Source organism: Haliotis rufescens, unplaced genomic scaffold (genome assembly GCF_023055435.1).
Source record: "Haliotis rufescens isolate VD_foot unplaced genomic scaffold, xgHalRufe1.0.p SCAF_8, whole genome shotgun sequence".
NCBI classification, from domain to species: domain Eukaryota; kingdom Metazoa; phylum Mollusca; class Gastropoda; order Lepetellida; family Haliotidae; genus Haliotis; species Haliotis rufescens.
The window spans coordinates 11,658,980-11,681,515 of NW_025964372.1; the positions used below are offsets into that span (position 1 = coordinate 11,658,980).

The 22,536-nt window shown below is 41.9% G+C and overlaps 1 protein-coding gene across 2 annotated transcripts in view; it reads left to right on the forward strand.

Annotated features, from left to right (window-relative positions):
• Nucleotides 1-22,536, forward strand: part of LOC124113767 (acyl-CoA-binding domain-containing protein 6-like) — a 90,221-nt gene that overhangs the window by 52,428 nt on the left and 15,257 nt on the right. For both annotated transcript variants that reach the window (XM_046474280.2, XM_046474279.1), the window contains exon 7: nucleotides 15,954-15,984. In XM_046474280.2, coding sequence (XP_046330236.1) covers nucleotides 15,954-15,984 — 31 coding nt within the window. The remainder of the gene's footprint in view (nucleotides 1-15,953; nucleotides 15,985-22,536) is intronic.

Genomic DNA, 22,536 nt, shown 5'->3' on the forward strand with positions numbered 1-22,536 from the left:
TTTTTCGATTCATATCTCAATGAACTGAAAAAATACACAGTCAATGCTTATAATTAAATTTCGAAAACGAAAACATAATAGTTTAACCAAAAACAGTTGTTTATATCAAAGTAGACAAAAATGACGAGACTGATAAACATTCCAGGTGTAGAAATACAAACTGTGGTGTGACATGAATCAGGTGATTGTTTAACTTATGCACATAACTTGACACGCCCACAAAGTCAGTAGCCAATCAACAGAGAGTAGGATAAAAACAAAGTTCATAGGACCTGTCAATCAAGGCAAGAGGCGAGAAGAACTGCAACAGTCAGACTGTAACGCGCCTGAACAAATATGTCCGGGAGAAGGCGGCTGTTTCAGATGACATGGTCAGTTACCGCCAGATTCGAACATTAGTTCCCTGAGACAGGAATACCCAATTGGAAAAATGCTAGTTACAAATGAAACCTGAAGACATGACAGTTGTGGAACCGAGGCGAGCGGGACAAAAATCAAAAAATCAAAAGCAGAACAAAGGATATTCAACACACATTATTACAAACGAAAAAGAAAACTACTTTAGGTTGATTACATTTATTACAGTCAGTAATATTTCACATCAGGTTAAATGGCATTATATTACAAAAGATAATATTGTTAAGAGTTCTCCTTTGTTTGACACAGACAAGCAGTAATGTCAATACAAACACGGTTCCTACAGGGTCCAAATATGAATATAACATTCCACACTAAAATAGAATTCCGTCGTAGCATTCAAATGTCCTTTTTTTTTGCACATATTCAGGTGTCCCATTTAAAGGTCCGTGACGAATGTCCGAGTTAGGGATCGCAAGTAGGAGTAATCGCACTAACACAAAAACCTTTTTCCTGGCCAGGTCTCACGACAGTGAAAGATCAACTGTGTCTTAAAACTGCCATGACATGGCTTTATATAATAAAGTCAGAGACAAAACGCATGCTTTTCACATGTCAAAAATGACCCATTCCAGTATTAAGGATGACATCTATCCCTACCAAAATACATCCCAAAAGTAATGATAACAGAGCACATGATGTGACAGCGAGCAAGCCTACACGCTTGCTGTTTCATTCCTTCTCGGCCTTCGGTCTCAAAGGGTTGTTTGGACAAGGAATATGCAATAACATGTGACCAATTCAGCCAATTAGAATGCAGGAATTTCAATGAACACAAAGAAAATTTAATTATTCAAACGTGCGCCCGATTATATTGTTCAACTTATCAAGCATTAACTACTCCTTATAAACCTATTCATTGGGATCGCTATTAAGTATGAGACTTCTTTCTATAGGCATTAAAACCTATTGTGAGGTTTTACTTTCGAGTCCAGTAAATCTCATAATCCCAGGGATTTTATAGGATATTCAAGTCATATTTACTATATAATGTGTTATAATATCCCAGGGATTTTATATGATGTCCTGGGTATTTTATTAATATAACTTCCGTTCAGATTCAAACATGTAATGAAATGTAAAATCAAATGACAAATGTTTTCTTTATATTCCCGAAGATCGAACTCGCAACCTTCATATCTGTAGCCCACTGAGTGTACCACGAGGCTACAGAGGTGTTGATAAGCCAAACTGTTTTTTAGAATGTCCTCTTCAAGATCCGTACGCCAGCAACAGATATTTTACAAGCGTTTCCTAAGGTTCATGGAAAGTATGTTCGAAACATAAAAATGTTGATAAATGTTGTTTTAAGTTTCATTTTTCGGTTTATAAGTATGGAAAAACACTTTCCCTCGGTTTTGGTAGACAAAGCATGCCCTGGGGGTTGGGGAAAAACCGCAGGGGCTTTGCCCCCTTGGTTTTTCCCTCTCCCTAGGGCATCCTCTGTCTACCAAAACCTCATAAGCGTGTTTTCTCCAATACTTAATGCATTCACTGCTTACTTTTGATGAAACTGTGACTGGTCCAGCTGATGAAAAGAAAAAGGTTGTTCCATTCCTGAAGCAGGACCCCCAATCATCAGCTGCCACATCATACCGGAAGTGGTGACGTCACGGAACTGTCATATCACTGTTTGTCACCAAACACATCTGCTGCTAAATTGGTGCCCAGTATTTTGTTGTAATTTCTGTTCCTGTGGTCTTCAACTTAACCTTCAACCTCCTCCGGGTGGTGTCTGGTTTGACATTATTGAATGAATATTGAATTATATTTTGAATTGCTAAGGTGTCGCGGTCCTTCGCGACTCTCATTCTATATTTCATTGTCGGTGTGGGGCCTACCTTTAGAATACAGTACCACAAACTTTTCAAACACGTGACAATACCCTCCCAGTGATCTATCATCTCTACGCGCAATGTCATTGAATACGCCCACTGGTGTTGAGAGTTTTGAATATTTGTTAAGTAAATATAGCCCGCGGCGGCACATTTTATAGCAAGCGCTAGTTTACGAAAGCACTTTTTTTCATATATATATTTTTTGTTTCATTTTGCTCGCAATTCAAGTGGCTAAAAGTGGTTATAAGTGGTTATTAATGGGAGCTGATATACATATATTATTTATTTTGTTCATTAATATGCCTTATTATGCACAAGAGTGCAGTTTATGAGGGATATTATATTGGCACTGAACACGTCCAAATATCCCAAGTGTTAGGGTAGGTTACCCTGAACTCTATCCTTAGCCCTGGGATCCACTTTACGATCATTAGGGTCAGGTACTTGTTTAGTGGCTATTAGATTACACAAACTCTATCCTCAGCCCTTGGATCCCATTACGATCAATCACCCCTTTACGATCATTAGGGTGAGGTACCCCTTTAACGGCTATTATAGATCATATAGCCGCTCATAATATTTTTAACATAAAAAAGTTGAGTAAAAAGGATGAAATGGTTTTGTGTTGAATATTTTGGCTACTGGAAACCGTCCTGGAACATTCACACAAGCCTGTTTCACTAGCTACATTTTTTATCCCCCTCCGGGCCAGAAATGGCCGAAGGGGGATTATGTCGTGGCGCAGTCCGTCTGTCCGTCCCACAGAGGTTACTAAGCTTGTGAAATCAACTCCTCCTACAGTTTCCAGAGAATATTCCTGACACTCTACACACATGATGTTGACATGTTGATGATACGCATATCGCAGTCCCGTTTTGTTTTGACTAATTTTGACAGAGTAACTGCCCCTGTTTAACGGAGCTTCATTTGCCTTATTATGAGAGAGGGTACTAAGCTTGTGAAATCAACTCCTCCTACAGTTTCCAGAGAATATCCCTGACTGTCTACACACATGATGTCGACATGTTGATGATACGCATATCGCAGTCGAGTTTTGGTTCGACTAATTTTGACAGAGTTACTGCCCCTGTTTTACTGAGTTTCATTTGCCTAATTGTGAGAGAGGGTACTAAGCTTGTGAAATCAACTCCTCCTACACTTTCCAGAGAATATCCCTGACACTCTACACACAAGATGTCGACATGTTGATGATACGCATATGGCAGTCCCGTTTCGTTTCGAATAATTTTGACAGAGTTACTGCCCCTGTTTTACGGAGCTTCATTTGCCTTATTGTGAGAGAGGGTACTAAGCTTGTGAAATCAACTCCTCCTACAGTTTCCAGAGAATATCCCTGACACTCTACACAAAAGATGTCAACATGTTGATGATACGCATATCGCAGTCCCGTTTCATTTTGACTAATTTTGACAGAGTTACTGCCCCTGTTTTACGGAGCTTCATTTGCCATATTGTGAGAGAGGGTACTAAGCTTGTGAAATTAACTCCTCCTACAGTTTCCAGAGAATATCCCTGACACTCTACACACAAGATGTTGACATGTTGATGATACGCATATCGCAGTCCCGTTTCGTTTCGACTAATTTTGACAGAGTTACTGCCCCTGTTTTACGGAGCTTCATTTGCCATATTGTGAGAGAGGGTACTTAGCTTGTGAAATCAACTCCTCCTACACTTTCCAGAGAAAATCCCTGACACTCTACACACAAGATGTCGACATGTTGATGATACGCATATCGCAGTCCCGTTTTGTTTCGACTTATTTTGACAGAGTTACTGCCCCTGTTTTACGGAGCTATATTTGCCTTATTATGAGAGAGGGTACTAAGCTTGTGAAATCAACTCCTCCTACAGTTTCCAGAGAATTTCCCTGACACTCTACACACAAGATGTCGACATGTTGATGATATGCATATCGCAGTCCCGTTTCATTTCGACTAATTTTGACGAGTAACTGCCCCTGTTTTACGGAGCTTCATTTGACTCGTTAAAAAAGATTACTCTTGTTCAGTACTGATTCAAAAGCGAACTCACCCTTGTGTTGTTATTAGCCATGCTCATGCCTCCCTCGTTCCATACTATTATCCACATCATCCTTACAGTGTTCCCTACCACACTTTTCTGCCACAAAAATTACCTGACAAATTATTAAATACAATGTCATTCATGTGGACTCGCGAGTTCAACCTTTGACGCCTGAGGCCGTTTTCAGTTCGCGTCATATCGGCTCATTCCTCACCACTCGGTATCTTGTAGATTATGGAATGGGACGAGTGTGCCAAATGGCATCGGGATCATTCGTAAATGTCCGTAGACTAAAGTCACGAGACACCATGTCTACCCGTAACCTTCGTAAAATAATACTACCTTGTGAAAACATATCATTATATGTATCTATTATTTGTTTGTTTTTAATGCCACCATTAATATACATATACTGATATGTTTTCACAAGGTAGTATTATTGTACAAAATTACAATATAATGACCATCCTGACTAAAATATTTCCTGGCAACAAATAAAAATTCTCCATACCAACATCAACCAATTGTGCAAAAAGGAAAGTGAAGAAACTATTGAAATATACTGAACTGCAAAAGAAATGTCACCCCAAGTAACATTGCATGAAAAGTTGTCATTTAAATATCTGGGTAATTTTTGTCAAAGTTTCTAAAATTTAACATTACATTGTCCAGAAAAATGAAATTTGATGATAAAAACCCCAAAGCAGATGACAATAAAACCGATCGCCCAAACGCATCACAGCAACGGCAGTGGTAACCCGATGCACGTGAGTTCCGTGCAAATTGAAATGCACATGCGTTCCCCTATTTCTTGCCCTGATCGGATTACATTCATTCGTTATTGAATTACTACCACATGCCAAGATTGACAAGAAATCAGCGACACCAAGCCCTTGGACGATTGCAAGCTGGACAAACTGCCCGGCAAGTAGCCAATGTATTTCAAGTCCACATAAGGACCATATAGAGGCTCCAGCAACGGTACCAGACCACCAACACTACAGATCACCGACCACATAGTGGAAGACCAAGGGTCACCACCCGATGTCAGAATCGTCAGATTGTGCGACAGCATGTTCAAGATTGCTTTGTTACTGCTGCGGAAACTGCTCGACAGACCATGGGGACACACCAGCGACACATTAGTGCGGACACCCTGCGTCGACGATTGGCGAGCAGACACCTCCACTGTCACAGGCCACACCGAGGACCCATTCTGACACCACGTCATCGGCGAGACCGTCTTCAGTGGGCAACACAGCACCAGCAATCAGCGCGACCAGCAGTGGAGAAGAGTCCTCTTCTCAGACGAGAGCCGTTACTGTATCTCAACAGCAGATGGCAGAAAGAGAGAGTCTGACGCCGCCGTGGGAAACGTTATTCGGATGCTTGTGTTGTTGAGAGAGACTCGTGTGGTGGTCCGAGCATCATGCTGTGGGGTAGACTTGGTCTTGCACAGAGGGTCGGCCCTGTGGTCTTCCAGAACATTGGTCGAGGGAGAGCGCATGGTGTCACAGCAGCTCCGTACATTGATCAAGTCTTGAGACCACACGCCATATCTCAATTGGCACATCGCCACAACCGAGTTTCAGCATGATATCGCCCATGCCTACACCACGAGAGCAACAAGAGACTTCCCCCAGCAGAATGGCATCAGAACCATGCATTGGCCTGGCCTTAGTCCTGATTTATATCCCATTGAGCACCAGTGGGATGAGATTCAAAGACAGCTGAATGAAGTCTGACAAAGGCCGAAACTGCAGCTGAACTGCGTCAGGCGTTCATCAGAATGTTGGCTCAAGTGCCTATGGCCTTCATCAATCACCTCATCCATTCCATGTATCGACATTGCACGGCAGTCATCAATGCACATGGCGGACACACGAGATACTGACTTGTGATGCCATTTTCTCAGAGACTAGTGTTGTGTTTCACTTTAAGAACATTTGACACTTTAATTTCAACCTTGATGATCAGTTTTTCCAAGTTTCATCTTTTTAATATGTCTCAAAGTATGTTTACAGTGTTTGGAGAAATAAGGTTTCTCATATATCTATTCATGGTGATGTTTCATTTGTGGTTCAGTATACAATGAAAGAAGCTAGCCATTCACAGACACCAATGGCAACTGAAAGTTAAAAAATGTCATTTCAATATCATAGTCACTATATCGCTGAAATATTGCTGATGTGACTTTAAATATTAATTCACTCACTCATTTCATTATCATTTGAACATTCCTAATATTATGAAAATACACTCTTGCACTGACATAAACCTCATACTTTTTATGCAAAATTTAGATAACCTAAATGATAAAATTATTACCGAAATAATTTCCATCATAAGGATGAAACTTGCCCTGCCAAAATATGTGATAAAAGATTGTGGTACTGAATGTGGTCAGAATTGTATGAGATACCCACGTAAGGAATGCAGATCCATAATTTAAAATGATAAACTAAGAACAAAATTAAAATATTATTATCACGCTCAGGTACAAATGGATAAAAATGGCATGACTTTGTTGTTTGCACATTCAAAGGCATCTTGGGGTGAAAGCATCATGTTATCTGAAGAGTGTAGGACACTCAGACAATACACAAACACCCATTCTGACATTTTCCTAAATGGACTTTTATTTAACAGTTTTATTTACATTTTGATGAACTACAATAATATGAATATTAGTGTGTGACTTCCCACAAAGAAAGAAAGTATTAAAGATCCTAAAGATCTACAAGTTATTCATAAATATTCAGGTTGTGGGGTAGCCCAGTGGTTAAAGCATTCGCTCGGTACAATGTGTGAAGCCCATGTCTGGTGTCCAGCTACTACAGCAGCAGCCAAATTACAGGAAGTAGGGCATGATGTGAGGGACTTGGCAAAATAAACAGAAAAACTGATAAACATCTCAGATTCATGAGAAACAGTGTATTATATCATGTAATTATTAAGCTTTTCTACCCATTGTTGTGATTACTATTTAACCCAGTTCTACAGCAGATGTCGTGCACATTCTTGAGGTCTTCTCACTGTGAAGAGTGTTGCCCACAAAGAATAAGTCTGGATCACATTGAGCCAACTCTTTAATCATTGTAAGCACCTCATACTAAGCCCAGAAGTGTACATTACCTTCCACATTTTCTTGAATGTATTACATATCTTGTACAGAACATACAGCTGTGTAGAGAGGAGTGCATATTTATACATGCAGACATTGAGTTTTGACTTTTCTTCTGAAAACAAATGCATTTACTGAACGAATGTTGATAAACAAACTCTCATGATAGCAAGTCTGTCTTCAGGTACTCCATTTGGTCCCATTATTTATCAAATGGTGAAAAGAGTACCGGTACCTGTTTTAGTATTTATATACATATAATTTAACATTTCATTGAAACAAATTGTATTTGAGGTGAAATCGTGAAGGGACTGATTAGCAGATGTTAACTACTTACTGTTTATTATTAACAAATGTTATTGGCTCCTTTAATGAACCTTGTCAGAGAATGGATAAATTGGCCATATATGTCAAAATGCAAAAATTTAATATCAAATGAGTGATATGTTTTTGTTGTCTTCCAGGAACTCTCCACACAGTGGTTGTGTTTGGGTGCTTAGTTCACCTTTTTACTAGGAATGTGTTATGTTTCACCATTTTATACTGGTAATCTTATACGCTGTTCACATTTATTTGCAGAATATATTCTGTACATTGTACATGTACTTTGTCTGAACTTTCCAAGCCATGGAAAGACTCATATCTTCTTTCCCTTACCGCCGACCTTCGTGTCCTTTTGACAATCAATTTTGCAATGCTCTGTTATTTCAATTAAAGAATTTGCATTTACAGAAAGGCTCATAGCAGCTTTCGAAACGGAAGACAATGCAAGCCCCCCCCCCCCCCCCCCCTTTGTTGCTGACCTAGCCTCCACCGTCAGACACTTCTCCCCACCTTTCCCATATACACCATATACACCTGATGATTGCCCAGATGCCTTCAGCAAACATCATCACCAGCTGTCACCGGACAGTCGCCTGAAGGTGGCCAGCTGTCACCAGACAGTCGCATGAAAGTGGCCAGCTGTCACAGGACAGTCGCCTGAAAGTGGCCAGCTGTCACCGCACAGTCGCCTGAAAGTGGCCAGCTGTCACCGGACAGTCGCCTGAAAGTGGCCAGCTGTCACTGGGCAGTCGCCTGAAGGTGGCCAGCTGTCACCGGGCAGTCGCCTGAAGGTGGCCAGCTGTCCCCGGACAGTCGCATGAAAGTGGCCAGCTGTCAACCGGCAGTCGCCTGAAGGTGGCCAGCTGTCACCGGGCAGTCGCCTGAAGGTGGCAGGCTGTCACCGGGCAGTCGCCTGAAGGTGGCAGGCTGTCACCGGGCAGTCGCCTGAAGATGGCCAGCTGTCACCGGGCAGTCGCCTGAAGGTGGCCAGCTGTCACCGGACAGTCGCATGAAAGTGGCCAGCTGTCACCGGGCAGTCGCCTGAAGATGGCCAGCAGCAGCTTGTTCACATGTCTACGTAGCTACAGTATCCTACAGAATGGATGCTTCACGGAAGCTATCTCCAAGACTCATCGTTCCTCAACTTGTTCCCTATATGATGACAAGTGGCGCTTTTCATGCTTTCTGTATGCCCAGACACAGTTTCAGTGGAGGCCACCGTCCCCCAGGGGGCTGATTTCTTATTATTTCTATGCCAGTCCTTTCCCCTGCTGGCTCCACTCTGTATTGAAAATCGCTGGTTTTTCCAATCTGGCCTCAGTACCTGAACTTTTCACTAGTGTCGGGGGGTTTTAGGCTGGATGTTCAGACAAAGAAGTTTCGCCCTCCAGCTTTGGACCTCAATGTCGTTATGTGAGACTTACGATAGGCGCCTTATGAACGTCTGCCTCCTTTGAAGATCTCACCATTAAGACTGGTTTTCTCTTGGCACTAAGTCCCCTGCATGTCACCCAGGTCCTCTTTGATCAGCAACCTAACAGCTGGGTCCACATTGATCTTTCTTGGGACTTTGTCGTTAAGAATCAACTTTCAGGTCAACCTGATCGTCAGTTTCACGTTCCACCACTATCGGAGATTGTCGGTCCAGATGATGACGTGGAACTCACCCTCTGTCCTGTTCGGGCCCTCTGTTGATATCTGCAGGGGCCACTTGCACGAAGCCATCTTAGCACTAAGATTATCTTAAGCCTATGTTAAAGTATGGGAGTTACAATCATCCTAGCGCTAAGATTGCTTTGTGCAAGTGGGCCCAGGTATCCCAGCAGCATCGTTCCTCTGACCTGTATGACTGGTCCTGTTGACCAACCAAATTTCACCTCTCATGGCACTTGCATTTGCTTGAAACAAAATATCTGCGCCCAGTCAAGACAATCTGATCAAGTTAATCAAAGGAAAAGTTTCACATCCCCTTGCTCACAGACACTGAGTGCATGTGTATTGTTGCACAATACTCGAGCAAGTTGATAAGAACATGAAAAGATTTGGAAAATGTCTGTTGAATTAAGTTGAAGGAATGCATTATTTGCAGATCCTGCAATCGACCAAAATCTCCACAGCAGTTGCCGTGTTGTTTAGGAATAGGATTAGACTATGCATAAACTCGTTAGTCCAGTCACATGTTACTCAGAAATTCAGGCCTATTAGGCAAGGGTGGAAACTTGACTTTTAAATCAGTTATCTCCCTTGCCTTAGGAAGACTTTGACCATGCTCCTACATTATCTCAAAATGCATTTCTTCACACTGTAAACATGTATTATCTCCAAGGAATCATTTGATGATCAAACATGAAACTTAACATCATTGTTCCCACTTATGATGAAAGCTGAAGTTATTTCAAGAAGTTCACATTGGATTCTCAATATGGCCACAATGGTAGCCATATTTAAAATTTATTCAAGCTCCAACGTTCATACAGTTTGGCCCTCACTCTGTGAAGGTTCATACTCCAATGAACTCACTCAAAGTGAAAGTCAATTCTTAAATAACTGCTAATGGAAAAATTTACATTTACTTTGCATCAACACTTGATTAATCCTATATCATAAACATGCTCCTCTCTACTGCAAATCTATTTCAGCTCTCTGAGAAGGTCATCAAAGTTGCTTCCTTGGTCTGCCTGATCCCTGAGCTCTGGCTTCGACCCTGACCATAACTGTGTACGGAGCATCTCATTCCTGCTTGAATGAGTAGATGCTCTAACCTGCATGCCCATAAAGCAACTGCTTCTGTGGTCTCTTGACGTGAGCTATAAAAGTTAGCTTGCAGTGATTGACCCCTATCTACACTACAGAGAGTAGCCTCTAGCTTTGAAATGAGCTGCTTGATGTCAGCCCCAGGTACAAGGCACATGGCAACCGTCGCTGCCTTACCACATAGGGATTGTTGGACTAAGTTAACAACAGCCTGTGGTGAAAGAGACTTGTTTTGAATCAAACACTGTACATGATATTTCCATATTTGCCCTTCTTGTCAACACCAAAAAAGATGGAATTTTTGGTGCCTGTGCTAACATAACAAGTGCTTGAGTACCTTTGTTAGAAGGCTGGATCGACGAACCATCCTCAGCCTTGACCTTGGTCTGTGTGAATGCTCACATCCACTGTACCAGGTCCTCCGGGTTATCAACAGTAAGCCAGGTACTAAGAGCCTGAAAAAAAGAAATATGTTTCTCGAACTCTTCAGGTAGTGGTTTTACTCATGATGCTGTAACATGAACAAGTGATAAGGAAATTATAGGTGACAACATAAGTCTTGTGTTAACAACCACACGCAGGATGCCCTAGTGTAAGGAAGTACTACAAATACTAGTATATGATTGTATGTTCAGGATAACCCGAACAACAAAAGCATGCAACTGAGTGTGATTTAGGACAACCATTGTCTGAAGAACATTTGATTCCAAAGGCTGATTACCCTGTAGCCATGACAAGTATATGTCTTCATAACTTAATTGCCATTATTTATAAGACGCCAATCCCAGTTGTTAATCCTCACCAACGTTTCATTGTATATTGACTGTCAGCCATCTTGGGCTACCATATCACTTCCCGTTAATTACTGTTATTTATTGTATAACATTTATTGCCTTAATTGATCATCCCCTGAGCTGTGTCCGTTCATCACGCCCATATGTCCAGAGCAACGTCATTGTCCCTTTGTCTGTCCATTGTTGTTCGTTTCTATATATGTGTTAGCATTACACTGTTAGTCAGCTTGGTATTCTGAGTGCTGGTGTCGGGATGATCTCGAGCAGGATTTGCCGCTCGTAGGAAATGTCCTAGGGTTGAGCTGGAGCTCTGCCCACCTCATGTATGCCTGAGCTGGAAAGTCCGCTCATCACTCAATCTAGTTAAAATTAGATCTTAGTTTTCACTACCGCTAAACAAAGATCTGAGGACATCCCATTACTGGTCACGTCAGAACGACCTTTTGCGAAATTACGCTTCGAAACATATTTTGATGTATTCTCGATTAAAACTTTTAAAACTGATAAAAAGAACATTCTTGAATGGCTTATAGATGGCCTAGATTGTATTGATAGAACCATAAAACCCGTAACTGTCACTCGGAATACCCTCTGTTAAATATTTCGATGTTGCATGATTAGAAAACACATTCCGACTGTCAGTTTCAGGATCTGTTAAGCGAAGCTCTGATTGGTTGGATGAAAGGTTGTGCTGAGGTGACCCGTAATGGGATGTTCTTAGATCTTTGTTTAGTGGTAGCGAGAACTAAGATCTGATTTTAATGAGATTGGCTCATCACTGTGTTTGTGTTGTCAGAGCAGGTATTAGCTGAATGAACAACAAGGCAAGTAGCAATAGTAATTCAACTACCGCTGAACTGTGAAAACAACACCAGCCCTACATGATGAAATTTGAAATGGTGTATTAAGGCCTAGTTGTTTATTTGCTAAAGATGGTTTGTATATGTATAAAAAATGTAAGGTTTGGTGTCTCACTTTATTCTCACACACATCGAGCCAACATCTAAGCCATTATGCTTGCAATCACAGGGTAATACAAAAAACGTATGATTTTAACTAAATAAATATTACTTCTGGGCACGGATGGCCCAGTCGTTTAAGGCGCCGCAATTCGCTGTGCAGAGTTGCGTCCCTTGGGCACGCCAGAAACCTATGATTGTGGGTTCGAATCCCGGTTCTCCCCAATTATGTTTCTAGGTTTGTCAGCACCATACCCATGCTCATGGGTTTCACCGAGGTGGTAAACGTCCGAGACCTGCATCACTTCGGGCTTTCCTCCCACATTAAACTGACACGCCGTGATATAACTGGAATACTTTTAAAAGCAGCGTTAAACCCAACTCACTCACTCACTAAAAGAATCCACACATTTCCATCAGTATGTGCACGTAGGCACAGCAATATCACAAGCATAGGTACAATAAAGCTGTAGAAAGCCAGAAAATATACTTGTCACTATGATGTTTAGTGATATCACGTGACAAACATTACAACATGGTAAACGGTCTATGTGCATACGTGCACAGCACAACCCGGGTACATGTACAAGGTTACATAGCTAGATACAGTATGCATAATACGTAGGTCGGAAACGTCTCTGTAATGTCATATTACTGAACGCTACATAACCACTGACAGAGTTCAGATGAAATACAGGACTGAGGCACATTATAAACTGTCTATATTTATGAGCCGATATAATTTGAAATCACAAAAATGTCTCGCACGCGTGTAACGGCATGTTACAATGTTTCTCAAAATGACGTTATAGCACATGTAGTACGTAGTTGTCTGTGTCTTGCTAGGCCACAATCCTCACTGGGGGCTCCATTGAGACGGAGACTGCTTCATGACATGATGGACAGACACAAGTTTATTACTGGTATATTAAACCCTGAAACAATTGTAAAACATTCATTAGACAAAACATAGATATATGCTGACATAAAATATTTCATTGACAATATACAAAATGTTATAACTGCAAACAATAAACTTACATCTACACTTGATTAATCACTGAAGTGGTAATCGTCTGAGACCAGCATCACTTCAGGCTTTCCTTCCACATTAAGCTGACACGCTGTGATATAACTGGAATACTGTTAAAAGCGGCATTAAACCCAACTCACTCATTCCCTAGCCTAAGGTTATTCTAACAAGATTGCTATAATAACTGACATATAAATACAGTAGAACAAGGATGTAATGAACACGGATAGAGTGAACAAACAAATACAACGAACTGTTAAAAAAATAAAATTTATCTCTTACATTATATAATTGGTACGCAATCAGCGGCGAATCAACACAATCAGCGGTTACGGATAAACCTTGTTAAACTAAAATAAATGTTATGAAATGTTATCAATTGAATGCTATGAAGTGATCACTGCAACTTCAAGTCAATGCTGCAGTTACGTGTATTGTGATTTGTTTTCTCCAAGATGGCGGACGTATCCGAGCGAAAACTTGTATAACGAACAACGGATATAATTGAATTCTCTGGTCCCTTGTAGTTTGTTATGTCCATGTTCTATATACCGTATCCGACGTAATAAGCGCCCAGGGCGCTCTCAAAATTATAAATATGGGGCTCTAATTGAAATATTATTTTGGTGAAAAAAAAACAGAGTTGAAAGATAAATTTCGTGTTCATGTATGACAGATATATTTTTCCAGAATTTAATTGCCCATAATTAAGGTTGCATATAACACACAAGTGCGTATCATACGCAAATAAATAAGTCTTGTGAACATTGATCAATCGGAAGGGGTGCTAATTGGGATTGTTCACTGGCCAATATATTCGCAAATATCGCCGTGGGCGCTTTTTAGAGCGGGGCGCTTATTACGTCGAATACGGTATATATATAAAGTAATTTTGCTGCTGAACGAGACTACACACATGTGAATATAGCTGGTGTTGGGTTTTGTGAGGTCGCCATGCAGTCTCCCATCACCCCCAGGTGTAAGAAGTGTGGTTGATTTATGATCACGGGAGATCCTCATGTACACTGCACGAAGTGCAGAGGGAAGACCTGCACAGTGGAGAAGAGATGTGAGAAATGCACCCAGACATCAGCAGATATTCTCCAAGATGTCAGAGGCCATGACTAAGGCCAAGAGGTGAGAGGTGGCGAAGAAGAAAGTAGATAAGATCATCATTGAGAAATCAGTTTCTACTCCAGCGCCTCCCTCTCCAGCGACCCCATCATCTCCTCCCCTCATGAGATGATGGGGTTGCTCATCCAACAACTTCCGAGAGAACAGCAGGAGATGATGAAGGACATGCTTGATGCTGAGCTGTCTGATATGGACGCTAAGATCACGACGATAGCTCTGGCAAAGACTACCAGATCTTTGTCCACTGCCGTGGGCCAGCCTATACAAGATCTTCAAGCTGAGCTGCATGGCCAGGCAATGGGCCACGGCGTGGATCCTGGTTACCAACCCATAGACCAGTCGCCATGCTAGCTACTAAAGAAGCGAGCCATTCGGGAACTAAAGGAGTCCAACAACACCAAAGGTTTTTACTCCCCAGTCCTTTTAGAAGAACACAAATGAGATGAGGATGATAAGAGATCTAAAGATCCTGAACAAAAGATATCTGGTACCGCCTCCAAAATTCAAGATGGAATCCATACAGAAGTTGCAGTCGACGTTGAAGAAGGGAGACTGGCTTATCAGCCTAGATCTTACAGATGCATATCTTCACGCCCCATTACACCAATCATCTCGGAAATATCTACACTTCTCAATCTATGAATTCTAAGTCCTACGATTCGGAATAGCAATAGCACCTTGGCTATTCACCAGAATTACAGCGCCAGTCATCAAGTTCATCCATATCTAGCTAGTTCAAATCCATGGTTATCTGGACGACTTCTTAGCGGCAGACCATGGGAAAAATCAGCTACAGAAGAACATGATATTCTTGGTCCAACTTATGACTTCCTAGTCAACCCAGACATAAAATACATCGGAGCAAGATTCCAGCTAGACAGGGGATATATATGTCCACCAGAGGATCGATTCGACAAGACTATAAAGATGATCCAATAACTCTCAAGTCAACCCAGCAAGTTGCTGAGGTGGTGGATGTCTACAAGGCAACTTGACATCTCTACAGGATATGACCTTCAGAGGAAGGCTGAGGCTACGTCCTCTACAGACATGGGTAAACTCTATACGTTTGAAGGGCCAAGAGTTCCAGCGCAGTAAGGGGCACTTGGGCAGGCTATTGTGTGATAGTGCACTAGGTGATTGAGCCTGTGGCAGATTACTCATGGTGTGAGCTGAAACAGAGAATTAGGAAAGCTGAAGTGTGAAGAATATAATATTTAAAACATACTTGACTGAATATTTAATTCAGTAAAAAGCTAAACAAATAAAACTCCAAAAATATTCAACTATCTGATCCTGTCACACTGGTACTAAATAATTGTACTTGCAGGTTTTTGTACAGTATATTTCTATTTTCAGGGGGGCGGGTAGCCTAGTGGTTTCGACCATTTCGCTGAAGACCCAGGTTCAAGTCCTGACATGGGTATTATGTGTGAAGCCCATTTCTGGTGTCCCCCGCCGTGATATTGCTTTAATATTGCTTAAAGCGGCGTAAAACCATACTCACTTACTCACTCATTCTATTTTCAGGACCAGGATGGCCAAACTCCACTGCATTATGGTAAGTGTTTTAAGTTACATGTATTGTTTGTGTTGATGGATAGTTGGAGAACCAAGTATCTACAGCCTGCATGCACGACTTTTCTCCAGGGGTAAATATACCCCCATAGGGTTACAGGGTGAAAATATTTTGCGTTTACATAGAGTATTTCTTTTTAGTAGTCCATTAAATTGTATCAGTCTTTATCTAGAATTCTACCAGGACATTGTAGAATGCTTAATTCTGAGGTTTCCTTTTTGCTACAGAAACCCCTTTTAAATATATTAAGCCTTTTCACACAAACAACAGCTCTCGCGAAATTGATAGACAGCCAATAGCATCTAATAGAGGAAATAGTTTGATATCGGATGTTTTTGACAACAGTATGATGTTCTAGGCCGTAATCCTGACTGTTTTGATGATGAGACGACAAGACTTCACGAAGGCATAACTTTTGCATACAAATGAAATGTTTACGAAACTGTTTGATGACGAACAGACTCGGAACACGCAATTTCGTCATTGCAACCACCGACTATGAAATTTAAATATAACATTATGAAAATTGTGTTTGGAGACACTTTATTCGTGAAAAAATCTTGTTTACAAACCTTTTTGTGATCGATAGTGTTTGTCATATCCGTCAACAACCATCGTAAAGATTTGGCAGGAGGGGATTTGAAAGTCCATTAGAAAACACTCGTCCCTTCTATAGGCCACGAAGACAATTTCCTAACATTACTGAAATCACAGCTTGTCAAGCCTGATGAAATGCATTTCAGGACACGCACAATTATGAAAATCATACACAAACAACTATTTCTGAGTCACAAATGTCTCATTGCGTTCAAGCTCAGGCTTTGAATCCAGGAAATCTTGAAATTGACAGGTCAAATCATGCAGATTCCTTAAACGTGTCTAAGTATCTGGCTTGTCTGCAGCCTAAAAAAGCAGCTGTTCAGTCAAACTCAGTTCCATTGGCAATTGCATTGTACCAGCAGGCTCATTCCCAGTAAATCTACAGGTTAATGTTGAACCACATCATAGATCGGGGTTGTCAGCAATTGACAGTTGTGAGGTGTGAGTAACCGTGATGTAGGTCAAGTTCCGCAACATCCAAGTTGGGGATGGAGAGGTATTTATTTTGATTTTTCAAATTATTTACTGGGGTAATTGCTAACTACCTCATAAAACTTACTCATGTAAAATAAATAGTAGAATGTTAATTCATAAAGTTTGTTTGAGAAATATATTCGTTTAGCATTTTTAAAATTGTTTCTACAACCTGTACAATGGAAATGGCATACTCGATTTCCAAGGAATGGCTTCTCTCGTTGATTTTCAAGAATTGATGTGCCGGGTCCAAATAGTGCAGAGCAGGTTGTGATGAAATTAAAACATCTATCTTCGGACTAAGTTTGGAGGGTTATTTGTCAACTTCTTTTTGAAAAACTATGTGTTTTGAACACTTATTTTGAACTTCTAAAGACTATGGGTATTTTAATGTGGAACTTCATTCTCACTTGTTACACATATTACTACCTGCGGTCACTTTTTGGAATGTTCTAAGATTGTGGACCTTTGTACCTTGTGTTGTGACGCGTTGCAAGAGAGCGCCATTTTTCAAAGCGTTATTGCCGTCATTGTAGAATGGAGATAATTTGATGTAGTCCCACTGTAGGGTAGATACCTCTTATTGTCCCCCGCCGCGCGAAAGCGCGAAGCGGGGGATATAGTATTCACGACCGTCCGTACGTCCCACCTGTTTGTTGCCGCGATATCTCAAGAACTATACACTGGATTGTCTTCATATTTGGAACTATGGTATATAAACAGACTCCGCAGACACCAGTCCGTTTTGGTGACCTTGACCCCATTTTCAAGGTCACAGCAGGCATATCTGCTTTTGGAGTTGGAAAACGGTGTTGCCGCGATATCTCAAGAACTAATCTCTGGATTGTCTTCCTATTTGGTACTAGGGTGTATATACGGACTCCGCAGACACCAGTCGGTTTTGGTGACCTTGACCCCATTTTCAAGGTCACAGCAGGTAAATCTGCTTTTGGAGTTGGCAAACGGTGTTGCCGCGATATCTCAAGAACTAATCGCAGGATTGTCTTCATGTTTGGAACTATGGTGTATATACAGACACCGCAGACACCAGTCGGTTTTGGTGACCTTGACCCCATTTTCAAGGTCACAGCAGGCAAATCTGCTTTTGGAGTTTGAAAACAGAGTTGCCGCGATATCTCAAGAACTAAACACTGGATTGTTTTCATATTTGGAACTATGGTGTATATAGAGACTCCGCAGACACCAGTCGGTTTTGGTGACCTTGACCCCATTTTCAAGGTCACAGCAGGTAAATCTGCTTTTGGAGTTGGAAAACGGTGTTGCCACGATATCTCAAGAACTAATTAATCGCTGGATTGTCTTCATATTTGGTATTTTGGTGTATATACAGGCGGGGGACATTTCGTCACTTCTGTGACAAATACTTGTTTTAATTTGGATCCCCGAGCGCTTCTGTGGGTTTATCTCCTAAATGGTCGACTATAGACATCATAGTTGATTGCGCTGTAGACAGAGATTTATTCAAACATTTTTGTGCAGAATAACTTCCTCCTTCCTCCAAGATTGCAGAATATGGGTGAAAGACAGAATTAAGCAGAAAATGGTGGGACATTATGGTTCTTCAACATTTTGATGATATACGTGAGCTAGACAGCAGGAAGGACTATTTGGGTACTTGGCAGCAGGAAGGATGATATATGTGTATTAGACAGCAGGAAAGATGATATATGTGTATTAGACAGCAGGAAGGATGATATATGTGTACTAAACAGCAGGAAGAACTGTGTTGGTACTTGGCTGCAGGAAGGATGATATATGTGTACTAAACAGCAGGAAGGATGATATATGTGTACTAGACAGCAGGGAGGACTGTGTGTGTACTTGACTGCAGGAAGGATGATATATGTGTACTAGACATCAGGAAGGACTGTGTGTGTACTAGACAGCAGGAAGGACTGTGTGGGTACTTGGCTGCAGGAAGGATGATATATGTGTACTAAACAGCAGGAAGGATGATATATGTGTACTAGACAGCAGGGAGGACTGTGTGTGTACTTGACTGCAGGAAGGATGATATATGTGTACTAGACAGCAGGAAGGACTGTGTGTGTACTAGACAGCAGGAAGGACTGGGTGGGTACTTGGCAGCAGGAAGGATGATATATGTGTACTAGACAGCAGGAAGGACTGTGTGGGAACTTGACAGCAGGAAGGACTGTGTGGGTACTAGACAGCAGGAAGGACTGCGTGTGTACTAGACAGCAGGAAGGACTGCGTGTGTACTAGACAGCAGGAAGGACTGTGTGTGTTCTAGACAGCAGGAAGGACTGTGTGTGTACTTGACAGCAGGAAGGACTGTGTGTGTACTAGACAGCAGGAAGGACTGTGTGTGTACTAGACAGCAGGAAGGACTGTGTGTGTACTAGACAGCAGGAAGGACTGTGTGTACTAGACAGCAGGAAGGACTGTGTGTGTACTTGAGAGCAGGAAGGACTGTGTGTGTACTTGACAGCAGGAAGGACTTGTGGGTACTAGACAGCAGGAAGGATTATATATGTGTACTATAGAGAGCAGGAAGGACTGTGTGTGTACTAGACAGCAGGAAGGACTGTGTGGGTACTTGGCAGCAGGAAGGATGATATATGCGTATAAGACAGCAGGAAGGATGATATATGTGAGCTAGACAGCAGGAAGGACTTTGTGGGAACTTGACAGCAGGAACGACTGTGTGTGTACTTGACTGCAGGAAGGATGATATATGTGTACTAAACAGCAGGAAGGACTGTGTGGGTACTTGACTGCAGGAAGGATGATATATGTGTACTAAACAGCAGTAAGGACTGTGTGGGTACTTGGCTGCAGGAAGGATGATATATATATGTGTACTAGACAGCAGGAAGGACAGTGTGTGTACTAGACAGCAGGAAGGACTGTGTGGGTACTTGGCTGCAGGAAGGACTGTGTGTGTACTAGACAGCAGGAAGGACTGTGGGTACTTGGCTGCAGGAAGGATGATATATGTGTACTAGACAGCAGGAAGGATGATATATGTGTACTAGACAGCAGGGAGGACTGTGTGGGTACTTGACTGCAGGAAGGATGATATATGTGTACTAGACAGCAGGAAGGACTGTATGTGTACTTGACAGCAGGAAGGATGATATATGTGTACTAGAAAGCAGGAAGGATGATATATGTGTACTAGACAGCAGGAAGGACTGTGTGGATACTTGACAGCAGGAAGGACTGTATGTGTACTAAGCAGCAGGAAGGATGATATATGTGTACTAGACAGCAGGAAGGACTGTGTGGGTACTTGGCAGCAGGAAGGATGATATATGTGTACTAGACAGCAGGAAGGACTGTGTTGGTACTTGACTGCAGGAAGGATGATATATGTGTACTAGACAGCAGGAAGGACTGTATGTGTACTTGACAGCAGGAAGGATGATATATGTGTACTAGAAAGCAGGAAGGATGATATATGTGTACTAGACAGCAGGAAGGACTGTGTGGGTACTTGGCAGCAGGAAGGATGATATATGTGTACTAGACAGCAGGAAGGACTGTGTGGGTACTTGACAGCAGGGAGGACTATATATGTGTACTAGACAGCAGGAAGGACTGTGTGTGTACTTGACAGCAGGAAGGATGATATATGTGTATTAGACAGCAGGAAGGGTGATATATGTGTACTAGACAGCAGGAAGGACTGTATGTGTACTTGACAGCAGGAAGGATGATATATGTGTACTAGAAAGCAGGGAGGATGATATATGTGTACTAGACAGCAGGAAGGACTGTGTGGGTACTTGGCAGCAGGAAGGATGATATATGTGTACTAGACAGCAAGAAGGACTGTGTGGGTACTTGACTGCAGGAAGGATGATATATGTGTACTAGACAGCTGGAAGGACTGTATGTGTACTTGACAGCAGGAAGGACTGTGTGGGTACTTGACTGCAGGAAGGATGATATATGTGTACTAGACAGCAGGAAGGACTGTGTGTGTACTAGAAAGCAGGAAGGATGATGTATGTGTACTAGACAGCAGGAAGGATGATATATGTGTACTAGACAGCAGGAAGGACTGTGTGGGTACTTGACAGCAGGAAGGATGATATATGTGTACTAGACAGCAAGAAGGACTGTGTGGGTACTTGACTGCAGGAAGGATGATATATGTGTACTAGACAGCTGGAAGGACTGTATGTGTACTTGACAGCAGGAAGGACTGTGTGGGTACTTGACTGCAGGAAGGATGATATATGTGTACTAGACAGCAGGAAGGACTGTATGTGTACTTGACAGCAGGAAGGATGATATATGTGTACTAGACAGCAGGAAGGACTGTGTGGGTACTAGACAGCAGGAAGGACTGCGTGTGTACTAGACAGCAGGAAGGACTGTGTGTGTACTAGACAGCAGGAAGGATGATATATGTGTACTAGACAGCAGGAAGGATGATATTTGTGTACTAGACAGCAGGAAGGACTGTGTGGGTACTTGACAGCAGGGAGGATGATATATGTGTACTAGACAGCAGGAAGGATGATATATGTGTACTAGACAGCGGGAAGGACTGTATGTGTACTTGACAGCAGGAAGGACTGTATGTGTACTAGACAGCAGGAAGGATGATATATGTGTACTAGACAGCAGGAAGGACTGTGTGGGTACTTGACTGCAGGAAGGATGATATATGTGTACTAAACAGCAGGAAGGATGATATATGTGTACTAGACAGCAGGAAGGATGATATATGTGTACTAGACAGCAGGAAGGACTGTGTGGGTACTTGACAGCAGGAAGGATGATATATGTGTACTAGACAGCTGGAAGGACTGTATGTGTACTTGACAGCAGGAAGGACTGTGTGGGTACTTGACTGCAGGAAGGATGATATATGTGTACTAGACAGCAGGAAGGACTGTATGTGTACTTGACAGCAGGAAGGATGATATATGTGTACTAGACAGCAGGAAGGACTGTGTGTGTACTAGAAAGCAGGAAGGATGATGTATGTTTACTAGACAGCAGGAAGGATGATATATGTGTACTAGACAGCAGGAAGGACTGTGTGGGTACTTGACAGCAGGAAGGATGATATATGTGTACTAGACAGCAGGAAGGACTGTGTGGGTACTTGACTGCAGGAAGGATGATATATGTGTACTAAACAGCAGGAAGGATGATATATGTGTACTAGACAGCAGGAAGGATGATATATGTGTACTAGACAGCAGGAAGGACTGTGTGGGTACTTGACTGCAGGAAGGATGATATATGTGTACTAAACAGCAGGAAGGATGATATATGTGTACTAGACAGCAGGAAGGACTGTGTGGGTACTTGACTGCAGGAAGGATGATATATGTGTACTAGACAGCAGGAAGGACTGTGTGGGTACTTGGCAGCAGGAAGGATGATATATGTGTACTAGACAGCAGGAAGGATGATATATGTGTACTAGACAGCAGGAAGGACTGTATGTGTACT